Source organism: Stegodyphus dumicola, chromosome 6, assembly GCF_044657685.1.
Source record: "Stegodyphus dumicola isolate Sdum_Otavi_A_Nest chromosome 6, ASM4465768v1".
Taxonomy (NCBI): Eukaryota; Metazoa; Arthropoda; class Arachnida; order Araneae; family Eresidae; genus Stegodyphus; species Stegodyphus dumicola.
In genome coordinates, this window is record NC_140773.1 from 121,159,344 (window position 1) to 121,183,199 (window position 23,856).

The window sequence follows — 23,856 nt, forward strand, 5'->3', positions numbered from 1 at the left end:
TTTCGCTTAGAAACTTAGTCACATTTCTATAGTCCGTTGGGTTTTCAATATAAACGTAGCTATTTCTATTTTCCATCGTGGATTGGTATTACTCTGCCCAAATTTTCGGAAAATTTCATTTAACTTCATCCAGTCAGCGGAATCCTGAGAAAAAGATGATCGGGGGAATTTTTTCTGTACTGTTTCTTCATTTGTTTCCATTACTTCTGCTTTATCCAGAGTTTGAAAGGGTTTTCGTTAGTCAGATCCATCGATCTTGGTTTTTCTGGAGATTTCACTGGATTTTTCGGATACTTCCATTCAGCGTCAGGTTTTTTTCATGTGAAGGTTATCTTCCCTCGTTTAGAGCTGTATTGCAGTAAGCGTCGTATAGGTATCACTTCCATTGATACGTTTAAGCACTCTATCGGTTCCGAGGACATTTATGATCAGAAGAAGTTCTTTTGCTTTAGGTGAATCAGTAATCTTGGATAATTTCCTGGGCAGGTCATGATTAGTCTTAATTTCAGGATCAGGGTCTTTTCTCTTTTCAGATTCCGGTATCATTTTAGGCCTTTTTCCCTTTAACGTTTTGCAAAGATCTTGTAGAGTCATTTAAGAGTCTTTCAGGAATTCCATTCGAATTGGCTTAGGCTGAGATCTGGTCGAGTATTCCGTGCCCGGACAGTCGCTATAATCATCGTCAATCGAGTCAGGTGTCCTAAATAAGGACTTTTTTATGATTCCAGAAAGAAACGCAATATAACCTATTTGCAATCAGAATGCATTCTAGAGCTAACAGAGATACGTGTTACACCAAGCATGCCAAACTCGTGGCCCGCGGGCCGCATGAGGCCCACAACAAATATTTTTGCGCCCCGGCCAATATATCGGCAAATAATAATATATAATAATAAAATAACATATCGACGAAGAAAAAAATTAAATGTTTACTGCTAAGTAATTAACGATAATTTATTCAGTGTTGTTAGATTACTCACAGCGAGCTGACACACACACTACTTAAATTACAAATGCGTGTGAGTAGCTTGCGTTCAGCTACCTTCGGCTTTTGGGGGACACGTGCACTCAGAACTTGTACGCATCCCCCGATAGCCGAATGTGGCCGAACTCATGGTCTCAGTTTTCCAATCATAGTTTTGTACGATATATTGGTGCATGCATGTGCATGCACTTTGCTTTATTATTAATTATTACTTAATTCATATTGTTACGGATTTCATAGTTATTTATTTAGTTTTTTTTTATTTAGAATTGTAATTAGATTTGCTTCATGTGTCCTTAGCAACACAGACGGTTTTTGAAAAGACAGCTGCGTTGGAAGGTTAAAAATAGAACAGCGCGTGCATTTAATACCTTAATATTCTATGTGGAATAAAAGATAAATTAATGTGATTGATATGTAATAATACTATTAATGTACCAAAGTTATATAATATTAAACGTCATTACGAACAACACAAATCGAAATATGACAATTACGAAGGATTAATTAGAGAAGAAAAGTTGAAAGAGCTCAAGTTAGGAGTGAAAAAGCAACAGTCCATGTTTTGTAAAGTATTGCAAGAAAGTGAAGCGGCGGTACATGCAAGCTACGTCTTGTCCGAGTTGATAGCTAAACATTAGAAGCCTTTTACTGACGGTGATTTCATCAAGGAATGCCTAATGAAAGCTGGAGAAATTGTTTGTCCTGGAAATGTGAAGGCTTTTCAATCAATTTCATTGTCTCGAAATACAGTTGCGGAAAGATTTACTGATTTAGCCGCGAATTTAAGTGATCAGATCAAAGCAAAATCATCTAGTTTCGAAAGTTTCTCCATTGCCTGTGACGAGAGCACGGACACATTAGTGGCAAAGCTCAATTAGCAGTGTTTCTTCGTTATTGTGACAAGAATTTTAACATTTTTGAGGAATTACTGGAACTAATACCGATGCCTGGTACTACCACAGGAGAAGATATATTTACTTGTGTTTTTGGACTTCTGCAGAAATACAATCTACCTTTGGCAAAATTGAATTCTGTAGCTACAGATGGCGCTCCATCAATGACCGGAAAAAACAAGGGCTTCGTAGCATTACTAAGAAAAAAACTTAGTGAAATTCCAGGTTCAAACATTCATCATATGCATTGTATTATACATCAAGAAGTTCTATGCACAAAAGTAATAAATATGGAGAATGTTTTGTCATATATAAAAAAAGTTATAAATTTTATAAGATCTCGAGGTTTAAATCAGCGTCAATTCATTGCTTTCTAAAGTGAGTTAGATAGTGAATATTCGGGTTTGTCCTACTATACCGAGGTACGTTGGTTATCTTGCTCCAAGATTCTCAAACAATTCTGGGATTTGAAAGAAGAAATATGTAAGTGTTTAAAAACGAAAAATCAAGACGTAAGTTTGTTTTACGATCCAATATGGATACAAGATTTATCTTTCTTGGTTGATATAACCAAACACTTAACCGATTTAAATTTATCGTTACAAGGAAAAGATCATATCATTAGGAACATGTTTGACATAATAAAAGCATTCAAATGCCAACTAGTTCTTTGGGAAAAACAACTTAAAAATGAAGATTTGACGCACTTCCCGACGTGCAGCATGAACAAATCAAGTTTAGATGATACTTGTTCGTATCAAAATTATGCAGAAAAACTTGCAAATTTAACAACTGAATTTGAAACGAGGTTTAATGATTTTAGTTCCCTCGAAGACAATTTTTTTGTTTTCTTCGATTTTCTCAATAAGTATTGACTCAGTACCCAGCCATATGCAAATGGAGGTGATCGAGATTCAAAGCAACTCAAATTTGAAAGCAAAATTCATTGAAGTGGGCGTGCCTGAATTTTACAAATATTTACCAGCCAGGTTTGAAAATACTCGAAAATTTGCATATGAAATTCTTTCCATGTTTGGTAGCACTTATCGGTGCGAGCAGTTATTTTCAGTCATGAAAGGTAATAAGTCTCCTATTAGAAACCGTATTAATGATGCTCACCTTGGGTCAGCGTTGAAAGTTATCACTGCAAACAAAATTTCTCCCGAAATAGGAAAGATAATAGCAGAGAAGAGATGTCAAGTATCAGGATGTAAACATTAAATTTTTCTTATTCCTTTCTATATAAATATATATATATATGTTTATTATTGTATTATTCGAGATAAATCTACGTTTCTATGAATATTGATTTTTTTTTTTGCGGCCCGCCTAAAGTTAAGCCTTGTTTGTTTGGCCCAATTGTACCTATGAGTTTGACATCCCTGTGTTACACGTTCAACAGTCGCTAATTTTATGAACTCATGACATTTTCAATCGTACATCATCTGGATATATGAACTGAACCGAGACGCTCTCTCTCCGGCCTTTTATTATTTTTCAAACGGTCGCGAGATATTTCTGGAATGCAATACGAGGGTGGAATTACGGTTACAGCTAACTCAGTGATTAATTACATTTATTCAATTTCAATACAAATTACCGAGATTCCCATTTACTCTATGTTAAATGCACATGCCCTTGTATTTTTACTTTACCGGCACAGATTTATCTTAAAATTTGCCTCGTGCTATATATATTACACGAAAAATACAACATTTTTAATTATAATTCTTTTAAAAGCATCTATCTACATACAAAATGCGTAACAATATGCAATGAAAAAGATTACAACATTCTTGTAGTAGAACGTAAAATGTTGAATCCGTAGTGAAGAGCCAGAATTTTGATTGCGTAGAATCTTGATACATATTTAATAGGAAACTGGCAGCCGGGGCAGATTTAATTTTAATTTTCATTTTAGTAAACATGTTGCGGTCACAAACAACTTGGTACATTACTTGTGCTTGTTTAAAAAAATTTACATTTCTGAGAGCTTTGTTGTAAGAAGAGAGCAGCAAGCAGCGATCCAGTTAGGCCGAAGGGTAGAAAGCAAGTGCAAGTTCAGCCTGAGTTAGTTTTGGGCCTCAATATATTTTGATTGGACAATTAATACTGTTATAAAGCTATTATTGTCTGTCTGAATTTTGGTTCTTCACCAGTGATATGTAAGAGTCATATGCCATGGATTAGTCTTGAAATGACTAAGTGCAGGAAGAGATTACTATTTTTAGAATTCAGAAAGGAAATACCAAATTAAGCATTAAGGGGCTACTGCTGATTTAAATTATAATTTCTTTCCCTTTTTTTACCTTACACACATACCATTATATACATATATACATGTGAAAAAATATTAAAATTATTACAAAAATTTATTTGTATATAAATTAATCAAAGTTTGCATTTAATTAGAGCTTTAATTGCAATTTACAGCTTAACAAATACCGTTTCCTTTTACTCATCACATTGTTCTATTTCGCTGTTTCAAATAAGAAGCAGTACAGCATTTTCATAGCAATTTTGGTATTCAGCACCTCAGAAACATGTAAGATTAGACAGCTATGTCTCAGTCACGAAAGAGATTTATATTGCCTATTGATTTTTTCTAAGACTACTGATTTTTTCTTGAATTGCTTAAATTCCTTTCATACTTGGTAAAGGAGCAGGGGAAAATAGACGGAGCATTTAGTACAATAACATTAACTAATACATTGCACAAAATAGCAATACATACAATAACATGAGCTAATAATAATAGCATTAACACTTAGTACAATAACATTAACTAATCTAATGCAAAGTATTTCATACAAAAGTAATAATTATACGTACACATCTCTCTAGCACGAATTTGGATTGGCTCACGTGAATTGTCAACCATAGAGTAAATACTGTAACATCCCGAACGGCTACCAGAAAGAAGTCGCTTTGATCTCAGAAATGGTCCTGTTACATGGTGTGAAATTACATCAACACTGAAATTCAGTTTTTAAAGATTATGCGAGAAAACAATGAAACATCATATGTAAATCTTACAAAAAATTATGTTAAAACTTTTATAAAATTCATTATGTTTAATTTAAAATATTTCTATTTAATAATATTTAATTTATTATGTTTAATTGAAAATAAAATGAATTAATAATATTTTAATCAAACTTCTTAGATTAAAGCTCTTACTGTTCCAAACTTACCATGAATTTGTATCGTAAAAGTGTAAATTAGCAAGAAACATTAACTCACGCATAGAAAAAAAGAACTGAAATATGTAAACGAAAAGGATCTGAAATTGAAGAATATCGCAGTTGAAATAAGAAGTATTTTTCTGGTTATAGATATAATGATTAATGGGTTGATACAGAGTGTTTCAAATCTCATTGAGCAAATTTTAAAATTTTGTAAAGCGTACTACAGCAAATAAATTTTGTATAGAAACATTACGCAACAAGCAAGCGACGCAATGAGGCAAAGTCATAAAACATGAAAAAAAAAAAAAAGATAAATTGCTTATTCTAGCAGCATCGTTGATAAGTGCTTCTTTACAGCAATGTTTACAATAATATTTGCTTCAAACTACGTCCATCAATAGTAAATGTTTCTCAACGTCGAGAAATGATTTATTTTACAGCGAAACGCAGTAGGTGGATCTCCGCGTGTCAACACTATACATGTCTTGAAACACATCATTATTAACTATGTTGTGGCCAATGATGATTGACTTAATGAATGTTGAGAAAGCAAACATATATTTAATGTACGGCGTACAAATGGCAAAGGCAGGCAACGTTACGGATGTGTTGCGAACACTTTCCGAACCCAAGTAGCACACGACGTTGCAAACTGGTCCGAGAGGCTGCAAAGTGGTCGTGGTAACCTTTACGATGTCTTTGCAACGGTGCGAAGACGCAAAATATTTGCCATTGCATCTTGGTAATTTGCCAATGTCGCTGAAACGTCATCATATATCCGTTTTTAGACGTGGTAGTTTTAGCATTTTTTTTTTTTCGGTCATCAACATTACTTTTAGAATGAAAAGAGAATAAATCTGCTCTTTCAAGAATCTGAAGTACGCATTAGATTTACTTTGCAATGTTTCATAACTTTATCTCATCTAAATATATTAATCTAGGGCAGATTCATCTAATTAAATGTAAATTTAATAAAAATACTTTTTGGTTTATTAAATTTAATTAGTACTAAAAATACGTGCTAAATAATTGTTTAAAATTTTGTTAAAATAATTAATACTTAAAATTTTTTTTATAAATATTATAGCAAAATATTTAAGAATGAAACTAATCTATAAAGTAAGTTATTAAGTTATGCATTTTATATTCTTTAAAAAATCATATTCCGAAATCAATGCAAATCACATGTTAGAAAATTATTTCACTACTGAAATATGACTTTATTTATTATTTTTAAAGTAAAGACGAATTTATTTGAATTAATATAGTGACATTATATGATATGATATGAGGGACGCAGCCCGACCCTCCTGGCAGACTTTACGTCGCCCTGTGGCTTTTTTGCGGGCTGCGCCAGAGCAAGCTAGAAACAACAGCTTCAACAAACAGACATAAAGAACATAACTAAAAAACAAAATTAAAATTAAAATCCCTACTGCAAGCTTATCATGATTAATCTTCTCCATCATTTTCCTGACAAAATTTTTCAATGTTTTAAAATCATTTAAAATATCATATATATTAAAAACATCATTTTTCTTAAACTCGTTCCTGATATCAGTAAATTATTTACATGTTTCCACATAATGCTCCGCAGTGCCCGGTTCTTTACAGATATCACAGAGGTCAGACTCTTGTAATTTAAACCTTCTAAAATAGAAAGGAAAACGGCGATGATCTGTAATGGTTTGGTTAACGTCAATGTCTGAATAACCTAAACCTTTTTTAAGCTTAATAAATTTCATATAACCTTTATTTCGATCAGACCTTTCCCACTCCTTCCTCCATTTATCATAAATATAAGTTGTCATAATAATCACAGCTTTTCTTGTTGATCTCTGTACATCAATATCACGAGCACTAACATTATTAACATCGGTAATTGACTTCTCGGGCAGTGCGACCTCCCTCTCATTTCCAAAATGCCCAACGTGTGCCTTCACCCAATTAAACACAATAGTTTGATCTTCTCTCAAGTATTTATATAATTCTCTAAATATCTGCCATTAAAGAGTTGTGCTGATCAGGTCGTGAGAGAGCTTGAAGAACTGTCAGACTGTCAGAAAAAATATGTATATCATATTTCCCTTTAAGAGTCTTCTTAATACATGTAGTATCTGTAAGGGCGACACAACCACCAAGAGGGCCTCACCGATGCGCCAGCAGCGAGAGCGAGGTGAAAGATGAGTATGACATAGACAGAGAGACCTTCTTCTGCTATCCCACGCTAAGGTGGTGAGATGCCTGTCTACACGTGAAGGTGTAGAATAAGGAACTGTAGTTTTCCATGCGAAGGAGATAAATTGACTGCATAATACATCAACAAGTGTGAGTAGGCACTAATCGGTTTTGTGATAAGACTGGTAAAAGCTATACAGAATCCTGTTTGTATCAAACGACACTTGTGATTAATCTAATCTATACCTTCTTCTGTTTGTCTTTATTAAGTGTTCTGTGGTGTGGAGAACACGTTGGAATTATTATTTAGCATCTTCAACTCCCCCACTACAGAAAATCTGAGGGCCTGTCCAGGATATTTGGATATTTGGATACTTGATATTTGAATACTTCATACTTGGATACTTCAGAGAAGGTACTGTGAAAACTTTGCTTTATTTCCTTCTTGAAGATAGTGATACTTTTATTTAGTTTTTAAAATGAGTTTCTTAAATAATTTAAAGAAAAGTGATTTAATAGTAATTGCGGAAGGACAGAATGTTCCAGAAAATACTAAAAACGCTGACATTAGAAAAATTATCGAAAATTCTGATGTTTTCAAAACGAACGTTGAATTTGTCCGTGGCGTCGTCAAATCGATCGCAGAGGATCGGACGCCTAAAACAAGTAATGAACACTATCTGTTAGAGATGGAACGTCTTAAATTAGCTCAAATTGAGAAGTAGATTGAGCTAGAAAGTTTAAAATCACAATCATTATCGAGTAGATTGAGCTAGAAAGTTTTAAATCACTATCATTATCGATAGAAGAAACGCGTTTTAGAAGTAGCCAAAAAATATGGTTTGGAGATTAATTTTAAGAAATGCCAATTTTTGAAAAGAAAAATAGATTTTCTCGGGTATGTTATTGAGGATGGCACAATTCGTCCCTCTACTGAAAAAAAACAGGGCTGTTCAAAATTTCCCGGAACCCAAAAACCTTAAGCAGATTCAAAGTTTCTTGGGTCTTACTGGGTATTTTAGGAAATTCATTGCCAACTATTCAAAAACAGCGAAACCACTAAGTGATCTTCTTCGTAACGGAGCAGAATTCAAATTTGGGCCTGAGCAAAAATATGCATTTAATAAATTGGAAGAACTTTTACCCACAAGTCCGGTTCTTCATATTTTTAAACAAGGAGCACCATTAGAATTGCATACAGACGCGACCAGTCATGGTTTCGGCGCTGTATTCCTACAAAAGTCAGATGATGGACAGTTACACCCCATTTACTTCATGAGTAAAAAAACTAGTCTCCAACAAGAGAAGCTATCTAGTTATGAGCTTGAAGTTTTAGCTATAGTAGAAGCTCTAAAGAAATTTAGGAATTACCTTTTAGGATCTAAGGTCAGGATAATTACGGATTGCGATGCTTTCCAGAAGACTATGTTTAAGAACCCCTTGAGTGGCGAGATGGGCGCTACTTCTAGAAGAATTTGCCTATGAAATTGTTCACAGATCTGGGCAACAAATGAAGCATGTGGATTCATTAAGTAGAAACGCTGTTATGATGGTTACTTGTTCTCAGGGAGAAATTACAGCCAAAATTACAGCTGCGCAAAAAAGTGATGAGCGTCTCCAGTTGCTAAAATCCTTAGTCGAGCAAGGACTAAAGAAAGATTTCCTAGTGAAAAATGGAGTATTATACAAGTTCGACAGTGGTCGTGAATTACTTGTGGTACCCGAAGCATTAGAACTAGAAATCATACGTAGTATCCACAACAAGGGACATTTCGCAGTGTCTAAAACGGAAGATCTGCCGAAAATCGACTTTTATATTCCTAACCTTAGAAAACGAATTGAACAAGTTATTTCAAATTGTGTAGAATGTATTTTGTGCAACAGAAAACGAGGTAAGGGCGAAGGGTTGCTGAATCCGATACTAAAAGATAGTATCCCTTTGAGCTTTTTTCATATCGATTTTATAGGACTTTTACCTTCGACAAATAAGAACTACAATCACATCTTAACCGTGGTTGATGCATTCACAAAGTTCGTATGGCTGTATCCAGTGAAGTCTATATCAGCTCAAGAGGCATTACAAAAGCTGAAACTGCAACAATCAACTTTCGGTAATCCTTTGAGAATTATAAGTGACAAAGGTACGGCGTTTACCTCTAAAGACTTTGAAGATTACTGTAGTCAAGAGAAGATCCAGCACATTTTACAAATACAGGCGTTCCTAGAGGAAATGGACAAGTGGAAAGCATTCATCTCACTCTGATTTCAGTTCTATCCAAATTATCCATAGATGATCCAACCAAGTGGTACAAATAATTTGGAGATGTACAAAGGATCTTAAACAGTACTAAGAGCAAAAGCACAAAGAGTTCTCCATTTGAGCTTCTCACTGGTGTTAAAATGAGAAATCGAGAAAACTTAAAGATTATGGAAACTCTCGAAGAAGAAGAAAAAAATATTATGATGAAAGATCGAGAATATATGAGAGAGGAAGGAAGCAAGGAAAAACGTTCTAAAAATTCAAGAAGAGAATAGAAAAACATATTCCCAAAGTTCGTCGGTTCATATCATATATACGAGGAAAGGCAAAGATCGTTACCAGGTGGAAAAAGTGGGACACCATGAAGGTCCTGGATGTACCACTACAGCAGCTGATCTCATGAAGCCGTGGACTTCTACTATCTAACAATATGTGTGGTTCTTCCACACTTCTTTCTTTTTATTTTATTTTCCCTTTTTTTTAAAAATTTATTTTCAGGTGCTGACTTGATGTTCCAGTGTTGCTGATCCGTGTTTTCTAGGAAGAAAAAGTTTCAGGACGGACGAGCTGTAGTATCTGTAAGGGCGACACAATCACCAGAGGGCCTTACCGATGCGCCAGCAGCGAGAGCGAGGTGAAAGATGAGTATGACATAGACAGAAAGACCTTCTTCTGCTATCCCACGCTAAGGTGGTGAGATGCCTGTCTACACGTGAAAGTGAAGAATAAGGAACTGTAGTTTTCCACGCGAAGGTGGTAAATTGACTGTATAATACATCAAGAAGTGTGAGTAGGCACTAATCGGTTATGTGATAAGACTGGTAAAAGCTATACAGAATCCTGTTTGTATCAAACGACACTTGTGATTAATCTAATCTATACCTTTCTCTGTTTGTCTATATTAAATGTTCTGTGGTGTGGAAAACACGTTGGAATTGTTATTTAGCATCTTCAACTCCCCCACTACATACATTTCAGTGAATAAAAGATAGCCATAGCTTCCGCTTGATAAACTGAGTTATAAATATTGAGTTTAAATTTATTATTTTCAATCTTTGTTCCGTAATAATACATAGCATATGCGAAAGCAATGGCGTCTCCCAGACCTGACCCGTCTGTATAAATATCAATTTCTCCTATTTTTGGAGCATCCAAATAATACATAGCATATGCGAAAGCAATGGCGTCTCCCAGACCTGAACCGTCTGTATAAATATCAATTTCTCCTATTTTTGGAGCATCCAAATAATACGGAATAAAAATTCTTGCAGCAGGGTGAATCAAATTTTTCAAAAGCACACCGTGTTACACTAGAATCTTCCTATAATTTAAAATCAATATTTCCTGTTCTTAAACGAAATTTATCATAATAAAAAACAGATAGTTTGGAGAGAGGGGGCACACCGGCTAGGATACAAGCAACCTAAGTAGAGGTCATTCTGAAACATCTCGTAAGCATTAGTAACCAAGCTCTCTGCATTGTGTCCAGTTTCATACGAAGTCTAAACAGTTCCTCCGCCCGACAACCCCATGCGGCTAGGCCATACATAATTCGAGAAATCACAACAGTCTCGTAGATTGATCTTATTAAGGCATTTTTCATAGACAGAATTTCACTGGGGAGGTTCCTCCTGTAATAATTTAAAATAAATTCTGATTTTTTATGAACCATAGGGTGTGGTTTGTTAGGGAATCTTGTACCATTCTTCCTGTAAAATGTTGGCAAGACTCAGTAAACTACGATGGCAGTGGATGCGCTTACCCAGATTTCCCTCCAAAATAGCCCACAAAGGCAGGTGACAGGTGACGGAGGACGAGGACACCTGATGTTTAACAGAGGTAAACAGGCATATGTCCCGCGCCCTCCCCTATCTAGTGGTAGCAACTCCCTGGAGCCTCGTTTATTAACTGGTCGGCCATCTCGTTACCCTCTATGCCATCATGCCCTTTCACCCAGAATAGTTTGATCCGTGTTTTCAGATTGTTACGCAGGAGCTGTTGCATTGCTATAATTGTGGGTGAGGTATGGTGATGATTCAAGATTGCCTGTAGCACTGACATGCTGCCTGTGTGAATTTCGGTTACTGCTAGATTAATGTTAAGAGCATACTGGATTGCAGCTGCCATTGCCACAGCCTCTGCCTGGAAAATGCTGTTGTGAGTAGCGAGATGGCCTTTGCTTTCCTTTCGGTCATTTTTGAAGTGAACGAAGGCACATCCCACTCCATTGTCATGCTTTGATCCATCGGTGTAGAATCTAGAGTTCACATGTGGAGTTTCTCTGAGAGGCGTTGGGTGTTGTGCTGTCACAACATAGATGCCTTTACTTTTATTTGCCGGGTGCGCATACTTCACACTCCCTGGTAATTCATATTGTATTGTATGGAAGGCGGTGCCAGCAAAGTTGGCATCTTGTTTTAGCCTAATTAGGCGCTCATATGCAGCTTCTATGCTGGCCTTTATGTGCAGGGGTGTTAGTCCCGCCAGGACCGTTATTGCACTTAATGCCGCTGTCCTATATGCCCTGCTTATGTTTAGAGCAAATGGGTGTTGTATTGTTGTCAGGAGTTTGATCTTGCGACTGCTCATTGGTTGCGCCCATATAGCCGATGCGTAAAGAACAATTCTCTCCGCTACGGTTAGATATAGTAGTTTCTGGATGTGAGAGTTTTGCCCCCAGTTGCTTCCCTGGAATTGTCTGGCTTTCTTAGCTATATTTGCTGTCTTGACTCTGATGTCTTGTAGGTGGAGCAGCCATGTAAGACCCGGATCCCATGTAACTCCGAGATACTTTATGGTTTTTGAGATCTTTAGATTTCGTCTATCAATTTTATACATGGCCGTCGCGTTGGATTGGTTCTTGGTCGTGGGATAACTACTGCCGTTGACTTTCTGTGCAGAAATGATCAATTTAAGTCTACTGCATTTATCTGAAAATATGAAGCAGGTTTCAGTACCATTTCATTCGAGTTCTTCTCTTGTGCGGCCAGAGACAAGCAATGTCGCATCATCTGCATATGCTATCACTCTTTTATGGGTAGGACATTTGATTTGTAATAAGGAATTAAACGTGATTATCCACAGTAGAAGCCCGGCACATGAGCCTTGTGGGCACCCTCTTTCCCGCTGTTTAGTGACGACACCGTTATTATTGGCTGTAATTAGACTTCTGGAGTGGAGATAGTCAGTGAAGATATTAAAAAGATTTCTTGGTCACTTTGCCTCCCTGAGGCCCTGCTTTATTGCAGGCCACCAGAGGGTATCAAAGGCACTTTGAAGATCTATAGAGATAAAAGCAGTATGTAGATTGTTGATTCTGTTGTCGTTTGTATGTTTTCGAATGTGTTCTAGAGCATGGAGGGTAGATGTGCCTGTCCTGAATTCATATTAATGTGGGCTAAGAAAGTTTTGGCAGTATAGATGGTGTTTCAGCCTGTTGACTAGCAGTTTTTCGAAGATCTTACCCAATGCAGATAACAGACATATGGGTCTAAAGGATCTTGGATCTTCCAAGGATTTATGCTTTTTTAAAAACAGGACGACCTGTCCTCTTTTGAATGCAGTAGGGAAGATTTGACATTGTAGAAGCTTGTCAAACAGAGCTTTAAAGTAAGTGGGTCGAGCATTGAAGCCGACCTTGATTATTGCATAATCCAGGCCGTCAGGACCTAGTGCCTTTTTGACTGGAAGCTGGCGAAAGATTTGTTTGATCTCTTCCGTTTCAAATGGTTCGTCGTCTGGAGTCTCTGGGATAGTAGTGTTTTCCCTTGTGTACCGTTGTTGTGGCGTGTCATCGTCCGGATCATCTGCTGGGAAGACTGTGTTTAAGGTTGTGGCTGCCGTGGATTCTGCTATGTTGGTGTTAATGGGTTGGTCGGCAGTTTGGGCATAGAGTTGATCCCGCTTAAAGACCTTGTTGGTGGCAAGCTTGTGCAGAATTCCATATGAGTTTTTATTTTCTGAGCAGAACTTACGCCAGCTGGTTATCTTGGCTTTAAGGATATTACTCTTATAATGCGTTCTTTCCATCCTAAAGGTTGCTATTATTGCATTCTTCGTGGCTTCGTTGATGTTGGTACGAAGGCGACGTCGTAAAGCCCTGCACTTTTGCTGTTGCAGTCGCAGTTCCTTTGTTCACCAGGAAATTCCTTGCAATCGTTTTGCTGCTCTGGTGGGCAGGTGCTGATCGCAAATGCTCCGTAGAGTGTCAAGCAGCCGCTCGGTATAAGTGTTCAGATCATTGGGGCTCTTGTATTGACTTAGCTCCTGCTCTTCTTGCTGTAATGTTAGAGAGAAAGGTTTGGTAAGTACTCATAATTTGTTACCCGCAAGTTTGTATCTTTTAAAGATGCTGATCCTTGTGGCGCTTGCAATATTGAAGTGTATGTAGCGATGGTCCGAGCAGCTCTCCTCATCTGCTACCATCCAGTCTTATAGGTTATTGGCTATATCATTAGTAGTTACTGTAATATCTGGCCATCCGTGGTGGTACGTGTTGTCAAATGTGGGTGGCGCGTTGGGGGTGTTTATGATTTGCAGCTTGCTGGCCAATATGTAGTCTTCTAAGACTTGCCCTTTTGGAGTGGTAGATGGGTAACCCCATATGATGTTGTGGGCATTAAAATCACCACCTATAACATGTGATGTGGGACATTTTGTTTTTACTTCTTCGATGCTCATGATAGTCTGGTGGATATCATCCGGTGGGGGACTGTAGATGGAGGAAATGATGATCTGTGAATTTGAGAAGCTGAAGAGGATTACTACATGGTCTTGCTTTTGTGCAATTATCAGCAGGGACCAGAGCGGGTTGCAGCAGGCGATTGCTGCTCTTGGTGGTGGTGTGACGAACCTGCATTTATCCATGGCGGCCCGTAGAGCAAGCACAAAACATCCGATGGTTCAGTTTTCTAATGCTATTTATTATTCGTTATATTTACATATTTACAACTGTCCTATTGTTAGGTGGACTACCTTCACAGAAATCATGTTGCCTAATCAAACGACATTTCGTTTCTACTTACATGCGTTGCGCTACTGCCAAGCAGCGCCCTCTACTTCTTTCTTTACAACAGGTGGCTCATTCTGTTGTGCTTTGCGCTGAAAGATTTTCCAGTAGAGTGGCAAACAGGCTACTTGCACTGCTCTGCAGTAAGGTTCTTGAATCAATAGTATATTTGGTTGATGGTTGATAGTATTTTGGATCAATTGTAACGCGGCGGCTTTTGCTTTTTGTAAATTAATCTTCTCTTTGGATGTCTGGTGTTTGCATCATTTGTGTGGGCGACTGTGGCAAATCACTCGTATCTGGTATTGCGTCTGATATTACTGATTTATCTTCCGTACGAGGAGCAGTTGACGTCATAGGCTGGATGATCGCAGGAGATGCTCCTGTTTGTCCTATAGTTATAGTCTGCGCAGTTGATACACGCGGGCTTCTGCGCTCGGCATTCACGGATGTCGTGTTCTTCTGTTCAGTATGCACAATAGTGTTTGTTGGAGCACTCCTTTTGAGTGTGGCCGAGCTCCTGGCATCTGTAGCATCGTTTGGTGTTATAGAAGTCTGCAATTCGGTATGCCCTTCAGCCGAGGCAGAGTCTGGGAGCCTGCATGATTCGCTGGTAGACTGTAGGTTGGCACTAAAGAACCCATTTAACTGTGTATCTTCTATCTCGGAGACGGTAGAGGATCTGACTGTTGATTTGGTAGCATTGTGCTCCGATCCCAGAGCTCGTTCTACTTCGTGTTCCTGAACTTCTTGTGAGACACTGTGGATAGCAACTCCTGGAAGTTTTGTGGCGGGAAGTTTGGTCTCTACCAGTTCTTGTCCCTTTGCACTGTTTAGCATATTTTTAAGCTTGTCAAGGTCCTCCTTCGTGTGACAGTCAAAGGCTAGACCTCCTTTTTGTATGTTTCTGACTGTGGTTACCTTTACTCCTATCTTGGGAAGTGGGAATTCCTGGCTTAATTTAGCCTTACGGTCTTGACTAGTGGAGCAGGTGGCTTCCTTAGGATATAGTAATAGCGTGTGCCGGGGCGTAGTTACGTGACTAGTATCTTTAGCCTTAGCTGCGACAGCCGCGTAGGATGGTCCTCTGATCGGATTAGGCAGTGGTGCTTCAGCGAACACGTTATGGCTCTGCTGGTCTGTTGATACTGGTTATTTGTATGTGCTAATTCGCAGCAGAAGAGAGTGGAGGTATTGGTACCTGTGTCGGCTTTTGTTGGTTTTGCTGTGCATTCGGGGTCTTCTAGGGCTAACTTCTGTAGAGCCTCTAGTGAGGTAAGAATACGTTCTCTGAGTTCTGTTCGGAGCAGAAATTTACCACCTCGGTAGGTAGTTGCTACTCTCTTGATTTCCTGGTAGAAGAGGCCTGCCTTTTTAGCATGAGCTATGTCTGAGTTTAAGATAGAAGTCGGGTCTAAGGCCCTAGACGACGTTGTTATATCTTCGTCAGTTGATAGAGTAGATTGTAGTACCGTGATATGAAGGGGTTGATATAGCTTCACTAATAACAATCTTTAACAACAGTCTCTAACTAATAATGACAGTTCTTAGCCTGATAATAGTCTCGACTGATTTTCTTGAAACTAGATAATGTCTCTAACTCATTGTTGAAACCGACGCCGTTGTTGTAACAGGCTAATAACTAATTGTTGAAACAGACTGATATCAATTTCTAATAACAATCTCTAACTAATAATACCAGCCTTTAACTAATAACAGTCTCGAACCAATGGCTGCCTGATTGAAACTAGATAAAGCCTCTAACTAGTTGTTGTAACAGACGCTGTTATCGAATTAATCTTGTTTGCACTGAACACACGAATGACAGTCTCTGTCTAATAACAGTTCTCACTTTTACTCATAGAGGGTATCACATGCGTGAAAATATGCTATTACTTTGAAAATACTGCACATCTACTATTTGCACTAATTTCAAATACAATTAATGACACATATTACACTGTAGCAGCTGTAGGAGTATTGAGAAGGTAGCACTGGACCCACTGAACATTATGCAAGAATGGGAGGGTTTGGAATACTAATTTAGGGAAAGAGTATGGGGAATTTGTGTATTTGCGCTAATTATACATAATTGGCAAGACTACAGGTAATACCAAATTTAAAAATGTGATTAGCAGGTTTATGAGATTTACAGCATATTTATTTGCCGTAATTACACTAGTTGTATTAGACTTAATTGATATGAGCAAAGAGACAGATTACAGGTAGTTAGAGTTCAGAATAGCACTCACAATAATAGCCGATTGACCAATACATAAAATAACTTGCATATAGAAAATTTGCTATGGTAATTCGTTAGTAATTGGAGACTTTAAAATTTTACACTGATATTAAATACTAATATTTTAAAGATTTATACTGACATTAAATACTATCACGGCTATTAAGATAATATAAATATGATCAAGCAATCCTACCTTGGATGTTAAGCTTCTCTGTGTTTCATCTGTACATGTACATGTAGTTCAAATACTATAATACGACACATTTCACACAAAGAACAATAGTGTTATTATAAAGTTCACAACCACGCACACTTAAAGATAATACATACAGATGTATGCACTGCACACGTTATGCTTTGACGGTACTGTCTTGCTCTTAATTAATTAATTGGCACACTTATCGGCAGTCGCGCTGCCTCGCTGTTATGTTGGGGGTCAGTATAAAAACTAAGTCCGTAAAATTACACGAAAAATGCGTAAAATAGGTTCTAGTGGACCGATTTTTTCCAAACTTGAAAATTTGTAACTCTCATCTAATTAGGAGACTGATGTCGTCGGTATCAGAATTGCAGCGGTGTTGGCTTTGATGCAGCACTCGGTAAAACTATTGTCCAGTTTCCTTTGTTGTGAATCCTCGCGGACGGAGCTGCTGCGAATCCACGGGGGCAGCTGGGAACCGGGCACACGTCGAGTTTCCTTAGAAAGTCAAAGTTCATACAAACACGTGATAATTCATTAAAAAATCGATAATTAGCGTACTAATTATCGCCGTGACTTAAAATGTTCCGGAGGTTATTTCGCATCCGTTGATATCAAACCGTTTACATTCCTTCAGGCGACGGCTGTTATGGATGGACAGTTATATCCACTATGTAAGACTCAGGCGATTCATTCGGGCGACGTAAATTTTAAAAAATCATAACAATTTCCATATTTGTCGTACGGCGATGAATTTTATATCTGCTTGTTGTTTGGATCTTCCGCTTCACGAAAATATAGCTTTTGTAGAGCTGGCTATTGTAGTACTGCTTATGCACGGGTAAAACGAGGAACTCCTGCAGTGCGACCTACTCATCCAGAAAAGCCTTTCTTTAGCCCACAAAGGCATAATAATATTGATATCTGGCGATTGTGGTATCCATGGTAGATGTGAAAGTTCAGCCTCGCTCTCAGAAAAACGGTAATGGGCGAGGCAAGCTGAATGAACAAGAGCTCTACCGTCTTAGAACACATCACCATTGGGAAACAAAATTTGTACCATGGGATCGTTGTGATCAGCCAGAATGGTCATCTAATTTTTGCGCAAGGTCACACAATATAATCTTGCACAGAAATGATGGATCCCATAAAATAGCACAATTTGGCTGATAAAACCATGAAAGAATCCCCGTCATGTTTCACTCTCGGCAGCAAAGAATCTCTGTCATAAGCTTGGAATGGCATTCGTCGGACGTCAGCTCATCCAGAAGTCGGTAACAGTGCGAAGCAAGACTCAAATGACCAAATGATTGTCATCTATTGCTCCACAGTCTAGGTTTTATGACTTTGGTGTCATTTTCTCATCTTACAGGCATTTTAATCACTGATGAGTGGCTTTTTATTTGCAGCTCTCCCCAAAGTACCCAGTTTATGGAGCTCCCTTCATATTGCTTTGGCGCTGACAGGGTTTGTGAGTACGACTAGTAAGATCTTCCATTTTCCTGTATTTAAACTCAGCTGCTTAGAAATTAGAGGTATATATGAACAAAGATTACATGATGCACTGTTTTTCTTTAGTAGTTGATTTTTGTTTCTATTTTTGTTTCTGTCTAAATAATCGTGCTATATAGAACTACAAATTTCCTTTTTTAAATATTTTATTACGTATTGTTACAGCGTCTAGGCTAGATATGTCATGTTCTAAAGGCTATTATTGATCAACGCTCTCGTAAATATTAGAATTAACCACACGAAGTTTTTCAAAAATAAATTTACATTGTTTATTTTCCTAATCTTGATTCTAAGCATTTCTAATTAAAATAAGTTAAAGAATTTTAACAAAGCAATTTCAACATTGTGGAAAATATAGTTCAGTAAATGCAAAATCCAAAATTTACGTGGTATGCGCAGAAAATGTTTTCTAATTAATAAAGTATTCATGTGCTTAAATGAGTTATAACCCATTATAGTATTTTCTTTACTTTTGCGCAATTTTTCAGCCACATATATTGAAAAACTACAAAGTAAATATTTTTCTTTTCAGTGATTATTTCTTTCATTCTAGACTAATAGTACTCTCTATCATTAATTTTTCAGCCGACTCCATGCAAATGCTATTTACGCACATCTCTGCGGATTTCATTTATACAGGCATAAAACTTCTATACTTAAATCTTCTTCTCATAAGAAATATTTTTTATCAAAAAGAATTCCTGATGTTCAGTAATTATAACCAAATTTTACATTTACAGGCGCCTGATTGTACCTATTTTTTACTAAATTCTTTAACTGAGAAACTTTGCTTTAAATAGTAATATCTACTCTTTTTGTTTAAGAAATAATGTTCATAACTGAACTTTTTGTACACACTCTGCTATACGTATCAAAGTATTAATGTATTATTCTTTTCGGATAAAGAACAACTCCTTTTTTATTGTTTATTCTGGAACCAAATGATCAACCACTTTATTCATCAACATTCTCACGAATATGTATATGTATTAGAAGGCACTTTTTTCCTGCGAATATATTTCCTCACAAATATGTATTAGAAGGTATTTTCTTCCTCCGTCCAGCATGCCTTCGTGATCGAGATCGAGGTTCGAGTCCCGGTGAGGGCACTGCTAATTTTTCCTGTACTCTTGCTTAAAAAAATCTGATGTGTACACCACATGACTTCCTTGTACGGAATGTTAAATTATACGCATTTTTTGATGCATTTCATTTAAACTTATTGGATTGAATTAAATCTACTTCGCCGACAGCGCATAAGCCACAATAGAATAAATGCATTCTTTAAAATTCACTCTAGTATTTGTTTACCATAGCGACACTCTGGCGCTTAGCAGTATTAAATAAGTTAACTGTTATATAATCCAATAATTATATAACTGTTAACTTATATATTTCGTTCATATTATAACTCATAATGCACAACATTTATATCATTTAAAGAATAGAATTATATAATCGTTGCCACATGTTCTATTCAAATACTATAATAAAGCTATAATGATGTATAAAAGAAATTAAGCAAACAAAACAAAAAAGAAACAGTTTTTCACAGACGATTGAGTATTTCTCATTTAATTAATTCAGTTCTCACTTCGCGAGAAGGCAAAAATACATAAAAACTCAAAATATCTATATTAAAAATTACAAAGTAAATCTCAAAAACTTATTTCCTCGAAAAAATTCCAGAAAGAATTAAGCATGATTTAATTGGCAATAATAAATAAATGCGTTATTTTTGTTGTTGCGAAGCTATGTTTCTCTAAATCGGCAACAAATCCACTAGTCTCCTGTTTCAAATGTAAACATCAATGGCCGTCATTAAAAAAAGGCTTAGCGGAAATTAAACGACTTTAAAATTGCTGATAATTCTAAAAATATTGCACACAGATTTACTAAAGGCATAAAATCCTTAACCGGAAGATAAGAACAACATAATTCAATCATTTTTAAAGCAAAAAATGTACAATTTACAAACATATAAGAGTAAAGAAACTGAGATCACTGAGCCGGGTAACAGAGTGGATATATATATATATAAATATATTTATATACGTTTGGTGCGGCCGATTGCAACCAAAATACGAGGTGCACATCTACATGTTATAGCAGTCCTATATACAAAATTTCAACGTTCTGAGGCTACTCTTTTTTGAGTTATGCGAGATACGTACGTACGCACGTACGTACATACTACGTTCGTACAGACGCCACGAAAAATTCTCTTCAGAATTAATTTTAAAGCAGTTTTATAATTTTTTTGAAGGAAAAAAGTACTTTATTCTGTCCTTACGTACAGATATCACGCAAAAAAATCGTTAAATTGTATTCGATAGCGGTCAAAATGGATATTTTCGTTGAAATATGCTGCCTGAAGCTTTTCGCGATTACAATACTTCCTTTTTACTTCTCACAAGGAAGTAAAAAAGACTCTACAGTGGCACACGTATTAAAAAGGTGGTGGACCACAATTTGTTACCACCTGTGTGACTGGGTCACCTAATCTCCAGTCGCCGTTTAAAAGGGGGGAGTTTCTCCCCCCTTCAAACATGCCTTTGTCGTATAACGGTAGCACAATGGACGCATTTTCGAGGGGTCCAGATTCGAGTCTCGGCGACGGCATTGCTCATTTTTCATGTGCTTCTATATACCCTAATGTTTCTATATGTTAAGAATTGAGATAATATTAAAAATACTGCTGAATCGACAGATGCTGATATTGTGGGAGAAAATGAATAACAAAGTCATGAAATTTTACGTAAGTGGTTTTAAGTGGGTTACGTAAGTGGGTTAAAAATTAACGCAGATAAATTTCGTTTAATAAAGTACCATTCTTATTGCATCATATCTAGTAAAGGTGTTTTGTAATTAGATTCAGGACTACATCGGTATTTTCACGTCACACTGCTATTAAGCCCCCAAGTTCTTCATTTTAAGAAAATGTACGTTTGAGTAAAGTAAGAAATGGCTTTCTACTTACTTATTTGCATCTTTAGCTTCAATAAGAAAGTCGCTTATATTCTGGCTTAGCTCCTCTATATCATCTAAAGACATATTCGCACTCGAAAAATAATATTTCTGTTTCGGAATCTGCGAAAAATATAAATAGCGCGTTCAGTAAACTTTAAATTTAAATTTCGTTAAATTCGTTTAAATTTAAACTTTAACTTTAAATTTAAATTCGTCTCTATACAAAAAATTGTATAGAGACGAATTTACTTTAAATTCATTCTTTAATATATTAACAGCAAATATTCAGCAGGTAAATAGAATTCATTGAGACTGCAATATCCATCGGATTAATATTATCACAAAACCTATGATTTCGGTAATTAGTTCAGAGAAGGAAACATTGGCATTTTAGTAAGCTTTTTATTTCATTTCATTACCTTCTTTTAAACTGATTCTTTTAATTACCGTCTTTTGCATTTATTGTTTCTCATTATTTCTCTCGATAAAGAGAATTAAGGAGTATTTGAAACTTCTCAATCGTCATCTGGTTTCTGAAGGTCCCGATACAAATAGAACATTGAATTTACTTTAAAATGTTTTATTTACGTTTTTAATAATTCCCTTTTTAATTATTAGTGTTATAATTTTATTTACGTTCTTATTTTTCTATTTTTCATTTATGACTCTTAAACCGTGTGACTTATACAAACTTTTACTGAATTCGCTCTTGATGTTTGTCACTGATTTTAAAAATACTTTCGGAGATAAGATACGGAGTTCAAATTTTGTACACACAATGGTTGGGAATGACAATAAGTTGTGGTGAAGCGAAGTTTTCAAAATTGCCTTTAGATGTCTTTAAAATTTAATACTGAAGCAAGTTTTCACACCTATCTTAGTTTAACAAACAAACTGAAGATCTCAGAAAGTCTTGCTTGCACCATCGGATAGAGCGGAAGAAAATCTTTTAACTAAAATTTGTATGAAATGTTTAACCCAAAATCGAGTATTTGGAGAATGTTCAAAAATTGCTCATTTTTTTCAGTATTTGAGGTCTATTAGTTTAAAGTTTTAATGTTTAAAAGCGCATTGGTTACAAAGATTTGAAATTTTCACGATTGATAAAGTAAGCTCTTCTTTTTGTTCTAAAGGAAGAATGTTAAAAAGATATTAATTAAACAGTTTTCTATATTTAAAAAAAATATGCAATCATATGAAACTGAAGGGGAATTAAGCATTCTTCAATTTTTCTTGCTTTCATATCTTAAAATCAACAAGACTGATAAGGATGTGAAATTATTTGTAATATACATGTTTCTCGCTATTTCATTTTAAAAGTTAATTTTCCTAATTGTATTAGGAAAAATAATATTATATTCTTTTATAGGACTTTAAATTTTAACATCGAAAAATGTATTTGTTATAAAGAATTGAAGCCTTCAAAGATTATAAAACAAACTCATCCTCACCTTCTTTTGAAACAAAACCAATTTAAAAATATTATTTAGGCAACTTTCAAGAATTTTTATAACTATCCGCGTTTTTACAGTATTTTATTTAATTCGCTCTATTAATGTTTGTCACTATGGACAGAATTTGCCATCCATTTCATACTATTTCCAGGAATGCTATCAAGCTTAAGTTTTGCACACGCTTTCATTGAGGACTACAACATAATATGGTGGCGCAAGATATTAAAATTTAACTTAGATTGTTTAAAATTTAACGTTGGAAGTATTATTTGTTATATTTTCGTTTAAGTAATAACGAAAGAAAGCAAAAATTAAAGGTGTATTGTCCCCTTATGCAAAACTGTAAAAATTTACTGTTTGAAATACTGGATAGGGCGGATAAAATCTTTTAAATAAAGCTTATAATGAGAATTTAATGCAATTTCTGATTTTTGGCAAAATCGGCAGATGGTTTTGGTTTTGGCCATTTGATGGCCGTTTGAAAAATTTCGGCCATTTGGCCATTTTGAGTGTTAGAAACGTAAAAGAATGGTTATTTATTATTGTTAAATTTATTATTATTGTTAAATTATTTATTATTGTTAAATTATTTATTATTGTTAAATTATTTATTATTGTTAAATTGTTAATTTGAATAGTTTGACTGATAATGCGTCATTAAGATTAAAAAGACCAAACAAAAGGTTTTTTGCATTATCTATCTATAAATTATTAAGTATTTGGATACCTGTGATAAAAAGGAGAAGAAAATTTAGTCATGCTGAATACTTGGCAGAGCCTCCACGAGCGGCAATTAAGCCTCAACCCTCCGGGCATGCTTTCCGTAAGTCCTTTTATGACGGCTATTGGTATTTTCTTCTACTCGGCTTGTAGAAGTCTTGCAAGTTCCTTTGCCGATGCTGGACGGTTTCTGCACTCCTTATTTGTTAACCAACTCGTCCCGAAGTTCCTAGATAGAGTT

General features: G+C 36.0%; 1 protein-coding gene across 3 annotated transcripts in view; it reads right to left on the bottom strand.

Moving 5' to 3' along the window:
* LOC118202573 (bile acid-sensitive ion channel-like) overlaps positions 1 to 23,856 on the bottom strand; it is an 80,668-nt gene that overhangs the window by 36,983 nt on the left and 19,829 nt on the right. For all 3 annotated transcript variants that reach the window (XR_015041708.1, XM_085818870.1, XM_085818871.1), the window contains exons 4-5: positions 21,452 to 21,561; positions 4,714 to 4,856 (exon numbers count right to left, since the gene is read on the bottom strand). Coding sequence is in view for 2 of the 3 variants with exons in the window: in XM_085818870.1 (XP_085674996.1) it covers positions 4,714 to 4,856; positions 21,452 to 21,561 (253 nt within the window). In the remaining variant the exon portion in view is untranslated. The remainder of the gene's footprint in view (positions 1 to 4,713; positions 4,857 to 21,451; positions 21,562 to 23,856) is intronic.